The following is a 17,155-nucleotide window of genomic DNA, read 5'->3' as shown; positions in this document are numbered from 1 at the left end:
TGTTGGTGACAGGAAGATCTACCTTATTTATACTGTGGCATGGAAGTGGAATTGAGGCTGTGATAACTCTCGTCCTCAACACAGTGCTGGCTGAAAAAGTGGATATAGTTGAGAAGAACTCAGTTCATTTACTTCTGTAGAAAATATTGATATAAAAACGACACATAGAACATTGTTGGTTGAGAATATCAGCTTAGAAGATAAAATTGTTCCTCTTAAAAATTTTAATTGTATATCAATTAATTATTCCGCTACTAGCATTTCTGATGATAGAGGATTTGTTCATTAAAACAGGTCAGATAATACATAGATACTGTTTTATTTACAATGCATTTAATTAATATCAAAACTACAACTGACTTTGTGCAATAATGACAAGATTATAAGGCATTATGTTGTGCTAAGCAGGAGACTACAATTTAAGAGTTAGGCTTGTTGGGAAGAAAACATATCCTCCTCCTCCCTTTTGTAGTTTTACGCTGAGCTAGAGAGATTGTTTTCTAAGATTCAACACCTCAAGAAAGCATTTTTTTTTAATATTGTTCAAAGCTGACCTCTGCTTTCAGAAAAGTTTATCTGTACTTTTTCATCTGTTTAGAAACATACATTTTTGGTTAAGAGATTGAAGACAATCTCTCTTTGTCTTTTTTTTTCTTCTTTCCCTGAGCTAGGAAGGTTGAGATAAAAAGAATGACTGCTTTAAAAGTCACACATGGCTGTAATTTAAGATTTTTTCCCTCTCATTGTCCGTAACAGTTGAAAGAAACCTTCAATGAAAGTTTATTAACTAGGCCAATGCCTGAGGCAATAAAGGTTCATTTATTACCAGTTTCTTGGCTGTTTTTCTTCTTCTATTTTTCGGTTAAACTCATAGTGTAAGATAATACTTCACAAAATTAAACCTTTGACCTTCTGTAGAGTTAAGTCTCCTTTGATTAGATAAAGTAACAATTTATGGTCCAGCATGAGGTTGCACATGAAATGAATAATGCAACAGACTCCGTGTGGACTGAGAATCTATTGCTTTTGAAAAGATGAATGCTGTTTAAATGGGAGAAAGTCCGCTTAAATGTGTTGTCTTTATTCAGTATGCACTTTAGCAATATTTCAAAGGGCTTTACCTCCAAGATAAAGTTATGTTTGAATTTTCTAATTCTCATAAGAAAGATGTATGGTAAGAGTATTGCAAAAAGCTTTTGAAACTCTTTGTAGGACTGTCATACGTGTCATTATGCCACATATTCCAGGTATTACAAATGGCTGAATTATAAAATCAAATACATGCGTGAGAAAAATGACCATTGATTTTACAAATGGAGTTCCAAAGGATAGGACAATTAGAATATTATAATTTCTAATCACTTTATGTGCCACTGTGAACATTGCATAAATCAAAATTATATTTAACAACTTCATCTTAAGAAGAAAAGTAACAATAATAAAATAATAATATTAAACTGAGTTTGTAATTTTTTTTTTTTTTTTGAGATGGAGTCTCACTCTGTTACCCAGGCTGGAGTGCAGTGGCATGATCTCTGCTCACTGCAACTTCTTCCTCCCAAGTTTACGTCATTCTCCTGCCTCAGCCTCCCGGGTAGCTGGGATTACAGGCACGTGCCACCATGTCCGGCTAATTTTTGTATATTTTTTTCAGTAGAGATTGGTTTCACTGTGTTGGCCAGGCTGGTCTCGAACTCCTGACCTCAAGTGATCTGCTCTCTTCGGCCTCACAAAGTGCTGGGATTATAGGCATGAGCCACTGAGCCCGGCCTGAGTTTGTTATTTTTAAACCAATCCATAGGAGTTCAGTCTTTGGTTATTATGATGTATTAATCTTTGTAGATAACAAGTATTTTACATTTTGTTTTGTTTAAGTCACCTTACAAATTTGAACTATCATAACTCATTGACAAAGAAGAGTGACTAGATGTGAAATTTCTGTTTTTCTATGTTCTTTTGAAAATTTTTTGGAAAAGTTAAAAAATATCTCAAGCCCATCAATGAAAACATTTTATTGGAATTACCTAATAACTACAGAAGAGATATACATAATTGTAGAATCAGAATTGATGTTTACTTCTATCTTCAGCTCAATGGAAGTAGGGAGATATGTACATAGCACAGGTCCGTGTTTCTCACAAAGCTTTTGTGATTAGCTGGTTATTTAAATTACTAATTGACATGCAGAATTTGAATGCTTGAGAGAAGTGTTTTAGTTTCAGTTTGGTTCTTTTTCAATTAGCTTAAATTATTTAAGGTGAATAAATCTACTGCAGTGATTTAGTTTCTTTTAATAGAATCTCCTGGTGCAGTATAAATTAGGTCAAGAGAAGTCATTGGATCAGTATAACTACAGACATTGCGTCTAAAATGAAAAGATGTTAGGAAAATTGAAGATTTGCTATGACTTACAGATGTTTTGAAACAAAGCAAAAGTTCCTGTCAGAATACACAAAAGGTTCACATTTCTTGGCATGTTAGTAACTAAACATTTCTTTCTGTTGGAATAAGTTTTTGCAGCAAAAAGAGAAGTGAATAATATAATACTACACATTGGTAATTCTTCCTGATATACAGTTGCTCTGTACATCAGGTGAGATGGGTTGAATATAATAATCAGACCTCATAAAATAAATACATTCAAACCTAAACACCATTTTTTTTAAACTATAAGGTGTAAAGTCTCCTTATAATCAGACTCTCTAAGTAATTTGTATAAGTCACACTCAAATAATTGAGTAACTTGACCATGATTATGAAATTGTGCCAAGATAAGGACTTCATACCCTTTAGCAATCCACCCTGTAGGAGATGACAACGACTAGAGACTATGGACCACAACTCACGTTTCATTTGAATCTTCCTTATCACATGGCATGATGTGTTTTTCCAAATTAACTAGGATTGTTTTTTTTTCCGTAGTCCAACTTTAAAACCGCAGCCACAAACCTACTTTTGAAAGCGCTACAACTGCCTCTCACTATTCGCATTTCCTTTGTAACTAAATGAGGAAAACACTTACCTTGTAGGTTGATGATGGAGTTTAAATGAGATGATGTTATAAATGCTAGACCTAATGACAAAGAAGTAAAAAATATAATGCCTCAACCACTGATTTCTCTGTTTCTATTGTTAACCAGTGACTCTGCGTGTATGTTGTTCCTAGCCCACTCAGACTTTGACCTCCACTTAGAAAGAATATTGTGTGTGTGTATATGTGTGTGTATTCTGTGTTCTATGTGTGTGTATATATATGAACGTGTACATATATTCAATACATATATATGTATATATGAATACATTTCTTGCATGAGTCTTTTCCATGAAAAACATTTATTCACTGTATCAGAAGACTTTTGTGGCCACACATTTTCCAGCTATTTTTATTTCATTGGATGGCTCATCCCAAACAAGACTTACATGTAAAAAGAGCCACCTCTTTTGATTTTTTTGTCATTTTCTGCCCTCAACAATAAGCTATACGTGGACAGAACCCCATGTGGTACTTGGAATCCGGAAAAAGAAAAAACAACTGAGACATTGAGGTAGCAATGGATTTAGACAAGGATTTGCATGATATTGAGAAAAGTAGAACATTTGAGGAGATTATACTTAGGCTGAAATGTCAATGAGGTTATTCTTTTGCAGGAAATTACATTTATGGTATCTTTTCCTCTTTTCGCTTATTATACTGCCTGAACTATCACCAATACTTTAACAAGTAGCCTTTTAACAAACAAAAACATCCTTTTAGAATATCACACACTTTCAGGCACTCTCATGCTAGTTTGAGCTACCTACATGGAGTCAATTCACTAAATAATTTTGGGTGATGAGTCCTGTGAGTAGTAAGATGTATTGGGCCTTAGACCAACAAGAAGATATCTAATGCCTAGTTTATTAAATAATTGAAAAAGATATAATGAGGGGGTGCTTAAAAGAAAATTAGAGTTAAGGTTTGTTTCTGGTTAGAATTTGTTTTATGTTAAAGATATGCAGAGAAGAATAATTTATTTACTTTTCTTTCTTTTTTTTTTTTTTTTTTTCTCATTGTGCCCTATGTAATATATACGATTCAGGAACAAATTATATTGTATGTCGCCAATAGTATAGGTTAAAATTTTGTGCATAAAGTTCAATGGCCATTGTTTCTGTGGCAGATATAGTCTAAATTCTATAAAACTGAAACACAAACATTTAGATCAGATTTCTAAGTGGAGTCAATTTATATTGGTGTATTTGTGACATACCTGAGTGTCTATAACTTTGACTTCCTAGATAATCCATAAACTGCTGGAGCAAAGGGGGGTCATCTCTTTCAAAGGCTCCATAGTTTACTGTCTTCTGTACTTTTCTTTTAATATTTATTCATAGAGTGTGTGTGGTCAGTGCTGAACTAGGAGTAAGGAGAATTGGGGTTACTCTATGATTATTTAATGGTGTGACTTTATAGAAATGATTAACCTCATTGCCCCTAAATTTAATCATCAGTAAAATAAAAGGGTTACATTAGGTAAAGTCTTTCTAGTCCCCAAGTTTTATAAGTGTAAGACCCCAAGAGGTTGTTTAGAAATAGTTTTCTAAAGGTAGTAATGTTAAAGGTGGAGTAAAAGTTACATATTTAAGACCTTATAGTGCCAAGTTCAACTTTATACAAATTAGGTAATATTTTATTTTAAACCAAATTATAGAGATTTAGAAGTTTTATTGATTCCGTTTCAGCCTGATTCTGGGTTAGTGATCGGAAGGTGAGCTTTCCAAAAGCTTTCATAGAAGTTCCTCAGTGATTGATATGGCCAGATGACTTCCCTATGGTGTTTACTCTTTCTGATTTCACTCCTATAACCTCTTCAATCTGAGAAATTGAGATTTTAAGCTATCCAGAAAAATAATGCTAAATCTGATGTCTATTTTATTTATAATTCATTGTTCATATTATAACAACATCTTTCTTACAGTATATATCTCCAAATTAGTGGGGGTTTTTTTGTTAGTACAAACATTTAAAAAATCTAATTCAATCAATTGAAAGACTCAAAACTGGTATAAGGAGTGCCTCCATTAATGGCCTCAAGGATCAATTTTTCTTTTTCTCTGCGGAATACAAATGTGTTTCAAAGGCCAAGAAAAGTCAGTCTAATGGACATTAAGAGAAAAGTTCACACTCAAAATCTTCAGTCTAACCAGATTTACAATTAAGTTATTTATTCCATCTGCTTATCATTCTGGTTATTTAATCATTCAAGAGTGAAGACATGCATGTTTCAATCACGATTTTAATTTATTTAGAAAGCATTGAGAAATAAAATAACTGAAAGTAAGTGTCAGTTTCTGACAGCTGGTATTTAAATAAGGATAGGAGGGAAACAGGGAGAAAAAAGGTACTGGTGTTTTCAAATTGTTATATTGAGCCAAGAGTTATTCTAAGACTTGGAGTGATTTCAATTGAGCTGTAATTCAAACTCATGTGGAGCTTACAATGCACCTTCAACAGAGTTTTGCAAAGAGTCTATAGGAACTGTCAGGAGCAGAAAGATTACTTCACAGTAATGACCGTTGAATTGAACTATGCTTTTTGATGTTTTACTTTCCGAATTGAATTGTTGGACAAGATTAATTGCACACAGTGAGAGTTTTAAATGAATGACTATGTAAAGCATTAAGTTTCTCTGTATGCCACTTGGGGAAAAATAGCTGAAAGGTTTAAATGAATAAATGTATTTAATGCACAAAATGCCTGAGCTAATTTTAAAATTCTTTTGCTAACACCTTTATTGAAAATAGAAACCCCCTTTATTCATCTGTCTTGGTTATATTGCTCTGGTTGAAGTAATTTAATATTCCTGCTTTCCACTAATCTTCTAGTTCAACAGAAGTAAACAATAGGTTTCATAAATTAAAAATACACTCTTCTGAACATGCTTATAAGTTTAAAAAAACAAGGCTGTAAACATTTATGACTGAAACAAACTAGATTGTTCAAATACTGCCATGATGTATCATGTATATCAATATGGCACTGATATCAGTTAGAATGCAAACAAGGTTTTAAATGATGTGCCCCTTCATTTCAGCTGGAGAATCCGCTTCACACCATCTGCCTATCAGATGGTTAGGAACCAGGACTGCGTATTAATGCCACATGTTCGATTTTCCTCCTTCTTGTAATGGTTAGATTCATATTGCTAATAGCTGTGCATGAGCACTGTCGATGAAATTTCTGTGACGGTGGAGTGATGAGATATTTATAAGCCTCCTGTCTCTCTGAATAATCAGTAGGAAGAATGCCAGACATAAATAACTTATCAATTCCAGAATATTAATAATAACTACCATTGGCTATAATCTACTGCATGTTTAAAATGGTTTTGTTTAAATGTGAGCAAACTAACACAAACTAATAACGAGTCTATCATATGGAAAGTTTGAATACTTAACATCCCTTGGATATAACCCATTTTATTTAACTATTAAATTTGGGGAAATGCATTTTATATGGAATGCGATGTAAAAGTAGACAATAAATCAAACATTTGGAAGTCATCTTGATGTCTTTGAAACCAAAGATCAAAGATTGGACCTTTCAAGTTAATGAGCAAACAAACAGATCAGAGAAAGAATTTGACAGCAATATGTCTCTTTTATTGATATCTATAATCTACAGTTGTAATCTTCTATTTATAAGTAAGGGCACTAACTTAATTGAAATAAATAAAATGGAGACAGTTTTCCATTTTTTAAAGAAAGTGATCAGGATTGCATAATGGCATTTGAAGAATTTAAAGGCCTTCTTAATAAAAGTTGAAAGCAGAAGGAAAACACTATCTTTAAAAAGTAAAAGAATACTCTAAATAGTAAAAATGCCTGCTTATCTTCCAAAAGATAAATTGATGGGTTGGCTTTAGGATACAGAATTTAAACTAGTGAAAGCTTTGTATCAATACAGCATAGAGTGAAGATTCAGTGATTTTATGATAAATCTGATCAATGTAGAGAGCCAAATCCAATGGTTTGATGGAAACATGATTTTTAGATATCCATTTGCCAAATGGCTAAATTCTCACCCAATGCCGTTAGGTACTTTTTGTCCTATTTGCACTTTTGTAATTGAACAAAGGTAAAACTAAACATAGAGACATGATGGATAGTGAGTTACTTCACAGTATCAGTGAGCATTTATGGAGGGGGAGGGCTTGATGTGTGCCCAGGCTATTGCAAGTTATTTCACCTTCATTCTTTACAACACATCTGTGAGGTCAGAATTGTTATCCCTCCGTTTAGAGATGAAAATTTTGAAGCATGGGACATTATATAACTCGCTGTGCCATCCCAGATAAGTTTGATGCATCCTGTCCAAAGTTTCCATGGCTCTTTGGGGTGTCTTTTTCCCCCCAGCCACTGTATTATACATATTTCTTATAAGAGAGTGAGACTAGATTACAAATAGTTTCTATGCTGGTCACTAACGTAGCAGGAATCTTAAAAGACTTTAGTGGAATATCAAAAAGTGAGAATAAAAGTAGAAGAAATTGACTAGCAAAGTTACAATTTTTTAACAATAGCCCATTTAAAAAAAATCTATAATTTACTCTGAAGAAGCAAGCATAAGTTTGCGTCATAATTCAGATAGTAATATGACAAGGCATGTTTCTAGTTTTGTGTAAAAATCTACTCATTCTTTTAAATTTGAAAGTGATAATTTGTTAAGATTCAATAGGAAAGAAAAAGAAATCTAAATACATTGCACCATGTAAGACAGGTAGTGTATTAACCTAAGTTTGATATACAGTTATTTTCCTGAAGACCAAGTGCAGGCCTAGAAGAGAGAACACAATATATGACTTGTTATCTTTACAGTGAAGGAAAACACCTTTTTTTTTTTTTTTTTTTTTTTAAAGAAAATCTTTCTCAATCAATTTTTACTCAGTGGAAAATGATTTTTTAAAACAAATTTTTTTTTAGTTTGTGTTGTTTTGTTCTGTTAGACAAGGTTTTTAAAGTCGTCATTCCTTTCTTGGAAACTGATGAAGGCATTATAAAGCACCTCTAGCTAATCAAAGTAGTTTAACTTGTGCTCACAGAATTCATTGCCTAGGATCTCAACCTCCAAAAACATCTGGAAAATGAACTTTAAATATACATTAAAGTTTCTCCATTTCTGATGATAAAATTAGATTTAGAATCTTTTAAAATAAAATTTAGACTTGGACTTCTCAGTTCAGTACTTTTTTGTCTTGGTGTAGGAGATACTTTTATGCAATGTGTTTTTATGAAAAAACACAGATTCCTTAGTCCATTTCAGAAATATTCTGTGGATGTGGCCCTGGGGAACATCACCTGTATGTTTATCATGCACTGCAGCTGATTGCCTAGTTCTGAGGGAGAAATGGGTTGCTTGAATGAAAAACGTAAAAGCAGGGTGGGCGCAGTGGCTCATGCCTGTAATTCCTGCACTTCGGGAGGCTGAGACGGGTGGATCACCAGAGATCAGGAGTTCGAGACCAGCCTGTCCAACATGGTGAAACCCCATCTCTACTAAAAATATCCAAACAATTAGCCAGACGTGGTGGTGGGTGCCTATAATCCCAGCTACTCAGGAACCTGAGGCAGGAGAATCGCTTGAACCTGGGAGGTGGAGGTTGCAGTGAGCCGAGATCCCACCACTGCTCTCCAGCCTGGGTAACAGAGCGAGACTCTGTCTCAACAAAGAAAAGAAAAGGAAAGAAAAGTGTAAAAGCAGTGGTAATTTGTGGTATAAGACAATTCAAAGTGGGATATTGAAGAGTAGGGAGTGTAGCAAAAATTTCCCTGAATCTGAAGACAGGGCAGAAGGTCTACGATAAGTGTGGAAAGGGTTATAAAAGGAAGGAAAAGGATGTGGCAAATGTTATAGTTTGCCAGTGTTTACACCAGTGGGCAATTCTTGATTACATAGAAATGTTGTTATAGTTTATATATTCTCTATTTAGTATAGACCAAAGACTTGAGTTATTTTGTGAATTTATTACATGATTTTTTTTTAAGACAACTTTGCTTGGGAAAAACATATACAATGGGACCTCTATTTAAGGTTAGTGTATAGATTGTAAACTATGTTTTTAGAGACAGGAAATTGGAAGGGATTTGAGAATTACATCAGGGATTGAATGCAAGGCCAACAGGAAGTTCAATAAATGCAGAGTGGGTTGAGGTAGTGGTGAATCTTTGTGATCCTCTCCAGCCCTAGGCAAGACATACCTTTGGAGAGTCATGCTTTATATTAAATTAACAAGATTTGTTATTCTTAGTATATACACACTTATTATAACATAAAAATAGTGTTTTAAATTACTTTCCATTGACATTGCCAAAATAATGACCATGTTTCTCCTGTGGCTTTCCATGTAATCTAATTTGATAAGCATTTTTTCATTCAGTGACAATATGTGCCAAGCATTGCAGCGGATGTTTGGGATATATATATACTAAGAAAGTATTTCTGCCCTTTTGGTGCTATGACCTAGTTAGAGGTCAGAATCCTAATCCTACCCTCCTTGGCCCCAGCGCCCAAAAAAGAGCAATAAAGAGTTTAAGAGACTGTTTTTCTTTACTGGAATTACTCATTAAAATGACCTGTAGAATAGTAAGATTAACCAAAAATATACAGTTGCAGAGGCCCCAAACCAGACTTGATGATTCAGAATCTCAGATGGCAGGGCTGAGCTATTTGCATGGTTTAAAAGCTCCATGGGTGACTCTGATGCACAGCTAGGGATGGCAAACTCACATACAGCAGGGGAGATGCAAACACAAGCAAGTGGGGTAGATTGGGGAAGGTCAGGTGCAGCTCTTTAAAAAAGTAAGCCATGAGCTGATTCTTGAGATGTTGACAGTTCTTTCCTGGGTAGATAGTGAAGAGTCAGGAACCTGAGCCTCCAGCTCTGAGCACATAATATTAAAGTGATGGCATGAAGAAGGCATAGGCAAGTCTGGGGCCAGGGCATAGAGGGCTCTTCTAGAAAGTGAGAACAGAATGTGCAAAGACTGACTTAAAAGAAAGAATGAAGTCGTTCGCTAGTGAAAAGGAAAGAAGGCCTATGTACCTGGAGCACAGAGAGCAAGGGGGAGGTGGAGGAGCAAGGGATCCATACAGACAGGCAGGGAACTGAGAACAAAGGGCGCTGACAGCCATGAGAAGCACTGGACGGGATCCTAAGAGCAGGCATAGAGTGTATATTCAAATCCTCACTTTCAGGCAAGGTGTCATGGCTCATGCCTGTAATCCCAGCTCTTAGGGAAGCCGAGGCAGGTGGATCACTTGAGGTTAGGAGTTTGAGACCAGCGTGGCCAACATGGTGAAACCTCGTCTCTACAAAAAATACAAAAATGAACTAGGTGTGGTGGTGCGTGCATGTAATCCCAGCTACTCGGGCGGCTGAGACAGAAGAAGAGCTTGAACCCTGGAGGCGAAGGTTGGAGTGAGTGGAGATCATGCCACTGCACTCCAGCCTGGGTGACAGAAGGAGACTCTGTCTCAAAAAAAAAAAAAAAAAAAAAAAAAAGGAAGAAAAAAGAAAAATCTTTACTTTCATGAGATTTGGCTATGACATGGATAGTAAGAGATTGGAGATGGGTGATGTGGAAGCTATTATATTGAGCAGGACTCTAAGAAAGAAAAGATTGGAACTTTTACTGGTGGGGAGGGGCAGTGGGAATGGAGAAAATTAGTTGAATTGGAAAGATATTAAATAATTAAAATTGAGAACCCATCAAACAGCCAGGTGAGTTAGTGAAGCTAAAATCAACAATTGTTGCATGTGTCATAGCTTTCTTTCTGCTTTCATAAAACTTGGCTAAAAGTGGAATGTTAAAAAGGGTTGTAGTTAAGTTACAGCATGTAAAAATGTGTGAGAGTGTGTGTGTGTGTGTCAGTGACACACATATATCTTTTCGACTTTGTATTACAATTGTAAAACTGGGAAAAGTTGTCCTAGAAAAATAAAGGAGTACCATAAATAAATCAGCTAAATGATAAAATCATAAAAAATATTTTTAAAAGTCAAGGGCTAATCCAGCCACCTAAGGACAAATGTGATTATTCCAGCTGAGAGGGCTGTGTCAGGCCACAGATACTCTACAGAAATTACAGTGAGGCCAAGTCTTTCTTTTTAACAAACTAGAATGAATAGCATGCCTAGTTTTTACTAAACATGATATGGCAATTCCTCACGTAGTTTATCTTATTTGTCCTTATATTTTTTCTTGGGGATTAGAATGGTTTTACAGGTGAAGAAAATCATATTCAAGAAAATTGGATGGTTGGTTCCAAGGCCATGTCATACATAGACATGGTTCCTGGTACTTAATTTGATTTGGATCTCTCTGATAATAGTGAGTTGTAAGTTTACCTTTATTATTTGAATACTGTGAATAAGTTTTCCCTGCAGCACAAATCCAAGACAAAGACTTTTGAAGTCATAAATTGGAGATGGGTCAACATCAGGTAACCAAGGAAAAATGGGATGTTCACACTGGTAACGAAACAAAATTGAGGAAGAAAGATTTGCTGGAAAACACAAAGAGACTTTTAAGAGAACAGGAAAGAAAATTTTCTGAAACATCTTTGAAGGAAATGAGTAATTGGGGAGAAAATTCAATCATAGGAAGATGAGAGAATCAGTTCAAGTTGTGACTTAAAAGGCAATGAATGTTCAGATCAAACCCAGATGGATTCTTTGAGTTTAGATTAGTGCCTTTTAAGGGATGATTATCAGTTTTTCATGTAAAGACCTAATCTGAAGGTCTTGTTGCGTTGGGGTGAATGTTGTCAGGGCCTCTTTGGTCTGATTTGAAGGAAAGGTGAAGTCTTCTTCTAACCTCTAAAAAACCAACAGAGATTTTCATAGAAAAATACTTCCTTATAATTCCTTGGGCAGGAACTTATTTGCTAGAGTAACTAGAAGTGATGATTAGCGGGGAGGAAAAGGAGGAGAGCGGTGCTCAGGCTCTAATCCACCAGCTGGGAGTGGAAATAAATCACACAGATAAATTCAAACGGCTGGAGCACTGTAGTCAGAAATACTAAAGCAGCCACAGTAAAAAAAATATATATATATATGGGTGGGGGTGGGGATATTTATCTTCTCGTAGACTTAAGGTTTTAGAATTAGGAGAGATCATTTATACATTCCAGTGTCTGTCATTTTGCAGATGAGGGACGTCAGCCTGAAATGAACTGACTTGGCAAAAGTTCACACATTTAAGCAAGACAAACCACTCCCCTGCTCAAAAACCTCTGCTTATTATCTCTCTCTATAAATATGTAAAGTCAGAGCAGCATGGTCTTAATTCTGGTCTTCAAGATCTTGTCTCAAACACTGTTTCTTTTCTTTTTGTTCTTTTTGTTTTTCTTTTCCTTCCTTTTCTTTTCTCTTCCTTTCTTTCTTCTCTTTTTTTTGGGACAGAGTCTCATTCTGCCACCCAAGTGTGCTCACAGCTTACTGCAGCCTCAACCTCTCAGGCTCAATTGATCTTCTCACCTCAGCCTCCTGAGTAGCTGGAGCTACAGGCACAGGCCAGCATGCCCAACTACTTTTTGTATTTTTTGTAGGGGGGGGGGGTTATCCTGTTACCCAGGTTTGTCTCAAACTCCTGGGCTCAAGGGATCTGCCTGTCTCTGCCTCCCAAAGTGCTGGGATTACAGGCATGAGCTACTGCACCCGGCTCAAACTCTATTTCTAATTTAATGTCTGCCCCTACTCCCTGTTCTCTGGATGGATGAAGATGAACTATTCTGGACAGATTTCCTTGGCATAGTGGTTAAAAGTGTCAACTCTGAGGCCAGAGTGTGCTGTTTTAAATCGTGTGCCATGGTTTTCTAATCTTTCGAGTAAGGATAATAGTGATCAATCACAGAGGGTTATTAAGATGATTAAGTTACTTTTGTGTCACTTAAATCAGCACTTAAATTTCATAACTAGAAGCTAAGTGTTAGCTTTCATTATATTATATTTTATTTTTGGACACCTTGAACACTGGGAATACCAAGCTGTGTAGCAACACACGGTTCCTGCCATTGAGTAGTTCACGATCTAGTGAGGAAAACAGGTGTCCCAACGGACCATTCCAGTGCAGTGTGGCATGTCCTATAACAGCAGCACAGGTATCGACATGGGCCAGTGGGAGAAGAACAGACCAGGCATCCAGGCAGCTGGCAGCCATGGAATGGGAAGACTTCTAATGAGTAGCTTTCTTCAGGAGGATGAGAAGTCAAGGAAATGTCTGTCATAGGGCAAGAAGGTTCCAGGCAAAAGGGAATGGCATGTGTGAAAGCACAGGCTTGAAGAGGCAGGGCATGTATGGGTAATGGTGACATGTGTGACATAGCCAGGGTGTGGATGACAACAAACAAACTGGGTGAGGAAGTAGGTTTACATGCCTTTGTGAAAGGACTTGTGAACTCAGTTAACAGTTCAGATTTCTCCCTCCATGTAGGCAGCTACGGGGGATTTTAAGCAGGAAAGGATATATTTAGATTGGTAGATTGGTTTCTTTAAGAAATAACTGTGGCTGCATTTCCACTATTAGCCTTCTACCTGTGAATTTTGTTTCTGTTAATATTTAATTTTGGACTGTAGCAATCACTCTCTCCCCTTATATCAATGTTGTTTCATTGTCTAGTTGGGAATGAGTATAAATTATCAAAGTGTTGCATAAAGGAATCAGATAGTCTAATAAATGTTTGTATGTTTGTTATAGCAAGTACAGGAACTATTAAATGAAAAATCAGAATTCGAATTACCTCATTTTTAATTTATTCTTTTAAGGTCTGACAGCAGCAGCTGCAGCAGCTGCTGCTGCTACCAATGCAGCTATTGCCGAAGCAATGAAGGTGAAAAAAATCAAATTAGAAGCCATGAGCAACTATCATGCCAGTAATAACCAACATGGAGCAGACTCTGAAAACGGAGATATGAATTCAAGTGTTGGTAAGTTTTATGTTCGCTGAAACTTATTGTGATCACTTTGCTACCGAATTGCAGTACTGGCTTTTCCAGAACAAAACTGTTGGCTACCCATTCAAAAAGTTGACACTTTTAGCTTGAAAACAGTGTATGTTTGAGGATACCATTTTGCCTCTCTAACAACTAATGATAATTGTTCATTCTAAAGGAATAATTAGCAACATTATTTTTAATTATAGGATCAACTTTATGTCTGCAACTTCTAAAAGCATTCAGCTATCATCTTTCATAATGCAAAGTTTAATCAAGAGAATTCTAAAACATTGAGAGCAGCTAAGGTGACAGAGAAATATGTACAAATGAAACCCTACACTTTACTTTTCTATTCTTTTAATCCATTTGTTATCAAGTAAGAAACTTACTACCATTGGCAACAAAAGACACAAACTTAGCCCTCTTGGAATACAGATTATGTTGGTGATTAATTCTTTTTATAGATAACGGTTATCAATGTCTCTCATTTAAAAAATACAACTTTAATTTCTTGATTTTTTTTCTTTCCTACCATATGGAGAAAGATGAAAAGTTAACTGTTACTGTCAAACCAAAAGGAACAGTTTTACCTGTGCCAACTATCCATTTGGGTAATCCATTTTGTCAAACACAACTTCAAATATGGGTTAATATTTTTATTAATGAAATCCTTAGCATCTGGATGTTGATGCGGCAAAACATTTTTTTTTTTTTTTTTTTTTTTTGCTATTGCACTGTATTGCTTCTCTTTCAAATGCAGAGATCATGCTCAAAATGTAATTAACAAGAGAAATTTGGGTACTACAAGATGTATGCAAGATACTATAGCCAATGTATATTTATGAAGACCCTAATAACTCACGGCCATTCAATTAAATTCTCTTTTTCATGCAGCATTTTCATAGATTGTTTCTTAAGTTAATTGTCAGCTCTCTACTTTCAATCTATTAAGACATAGTTAAGGGTATATAAAGGAATACTGTGGAGTTTAGTGACAATCATTTTCACAACAGCTATCTGGAAACATACACAGACATGAATATTAGAGTAAAATATATAGACAAAACACAAAATACTGTTTCAGTGATGCTAAAAGGCACCTTTTGTAATGTAAAAAGGGAAAAATGCACCTTTTCAGCAGAACTACATAAGGGAAATTGCAAGGACTAGCAGTAGTGGGTTTGAATGGAGAGTACGTGTGAGTGTGAGTTCTTAGAAGGATGAAAAGACATGGAAGAGAGCCAAAAGAGATGGCCCTACAACCGCAGAGGACTAAGGATAATATCTGTGCTTATGTTTGTAATGCTCCTGGAGGGAAGACGGGGAGGGAAGAGGATTGTTTTGGGCATGGTTTACACACCTATATTTAGACATTTAAAAATTAAAACAGAATTGAAGTAAAATGCAAGAATGATAAGTCTGTTTTTAGAACTATTACTTTAAAGTAAAAGCCTTTTACTAGACTGATAAAATGGGGCCCTGTTGGTCACTTTTTAAAACAAGTAATTAGCCACTTGTACATTATGGCTATTATTACAAAACAATCTGGATTGTTTTCAAAATTTTAGAAGATGAGACTGTTCAAGCAGACTGTTCTTAATAGTTGGTTTTATGAGAAGGGATTCTTAAAATAGACAATTTAACAACATTTAAAGCAAAACACATTAAAACATGGTATCTCTGTTTGAATTTTCCAGAGCAGAAGTTGACTTTGGAGAAATCAACAGGCGTAAGATAAAGAGAACATGGTTCATAATTAAGCATAAACATATTTTTCATATTTGATAGTACATGACAAAATTTGCCTACTAACCAAATTGTAGCTTACTTTAATTATTTTGGTACATAGGCTATTGCAATGGCTTAAAAAATAAACAATTTGAATTTTCTTTTATGTTTTAGTTGGAATAAATGACTTTTGTTTTTTTCATTAAGGTATGCAGTTGATATATGTTACTGCTTTTCAGTTTTGACACCCCCCATCCGATGCCAAAATGAACCAGGAGCAGAAATTTACTTGAATTTTCCTAGAAAGTCTTAATAGTTTGAGATTCTGTTAACATAGTATCAGTGTTGCTGCTGCTGGTCCCTAAGGCATTCAGGTCATTTATATTAGATATCTGTAGCTGATTTGGGCAAAAAGATGTTATCATTGTAATTTTCATCCTATTCTCACATGCTGCTGTCCTCTAAGAATTTCCAATTTATAATATTATCCTTCCTGAAGACCTTCACCCCAGGTATATATCTGGAGATCAAGGGAAGTGATTTTAGGAGGGATGTGGTAGTGGGGGAGGTACAAAGCAATGGTGAAGGTGGGGGTTGAGCTGCATCAAAGATCAAAGCAATTCTTGAACTGCAGCTTTGATGGCCACAATCTTCTCTCTACAATGCCTGTCTCTTGGTAAGTGTTAGTAATGACTTGCTCTGTGACTTTGTAAAGTATGTAAGCTTTCTGAGCCCAATACTCCGTATCTGAAAAATGACATAAATAATAGTATCTATATCATGAAAATTAAAATACTTGTCACATTATTTATTACAATGTCTGCTTATCAAGTTGTTTGATCATCAGTAAGGTTCATAGCTGGGGGATTGCTTTTGCTATTATTATTACTATTTCTTCAAATCTGTCCTCCTGGAAATCACCTTCTTCCTTTTTACCATCATCAACTGCTTCCACCTGCTTTTCTATTCTCTCTGGTAGCTGTTATTTGCTAAGCTGCAGGTCTGTGAGGAGATTTCAGGGTAGCTGTTACATCTTTTAGATTTTGTAGGACATTCGATATCAGCTCATTCTAGGAGTACAAAAATAATCACAACACAGGCCCAGGACTCAGGGGCATACAGTCTATGAACGAGATGGGTAGGTAAGTAGGCAGTCATAACAAGATGTGCTGAATCCTCCAGGAGAACCAATTACCATGAAGTGGTTAGGAAGTGGTACTGAAGCACATGAATACTAGAAGGAATCCCAAGAATCTCCAAGGCCTATATTTCAGAATACAGACTGCTCTCATGAATCTATCAACTGTTGATTCTTTGAGGTAGTGAAACCCTTCAGAGAGGTGATACTTAAATGATGTATTGTTGCTACTCAGTCTTGCCCAAATCCGGTGACATTTTTGAAGACAATTCAGGGCTCTTGTTTTCTCCTGTACTCATCTAGCTCATAAGTT

At 35.7% G+C, this 17,155-nt stretch overlaps 1 protein-coding gene across 2 annotated transcripts in view; it reads left to right on the top strand.

Annotated features, from left to right (window-relative positions):
• Positions 1-17,155, top strand: part of DACH1 (dachshund family transcription factor 1) — a 438,934-nt gene that overhangs the window by 222,997 nt on the left and 198,782 nt on the right. For both annotated transcript variants that reach the window (XM_007960558.3, XM_007960560.3), the window contains exon 3: positions 13,806-13,967. In XM_007960558.3, coding sequence (XP_007958749.3) covers positions 13,806-13,967 — 162 coding nt within the window. The remainder of the gene's footprint in view (positions 1-13,805; positions 13,968-17,155) is intronic.

Source organism: Chlorocebus sabaeus, chromosome 3 (genome assembly GCF_047675955.1).
Source record: "Chlorocebus sabaeus isolate Y175 chromosome 3, mChlSab1.0.hap1, whole genome shotgun sequence".
Taxonomy (NCBI): Eukaryota; Metazoa; Chordata; class Mammalia; order Primates; family Cercopithecidae; genus Chlorocebus; species Chlorocebus sabaeus.
The sequence above is the reverse complement of the archived record's forward strand: the minus strand, read 5'-3'. Positions and strand labels throughout refer to the sequence as shown.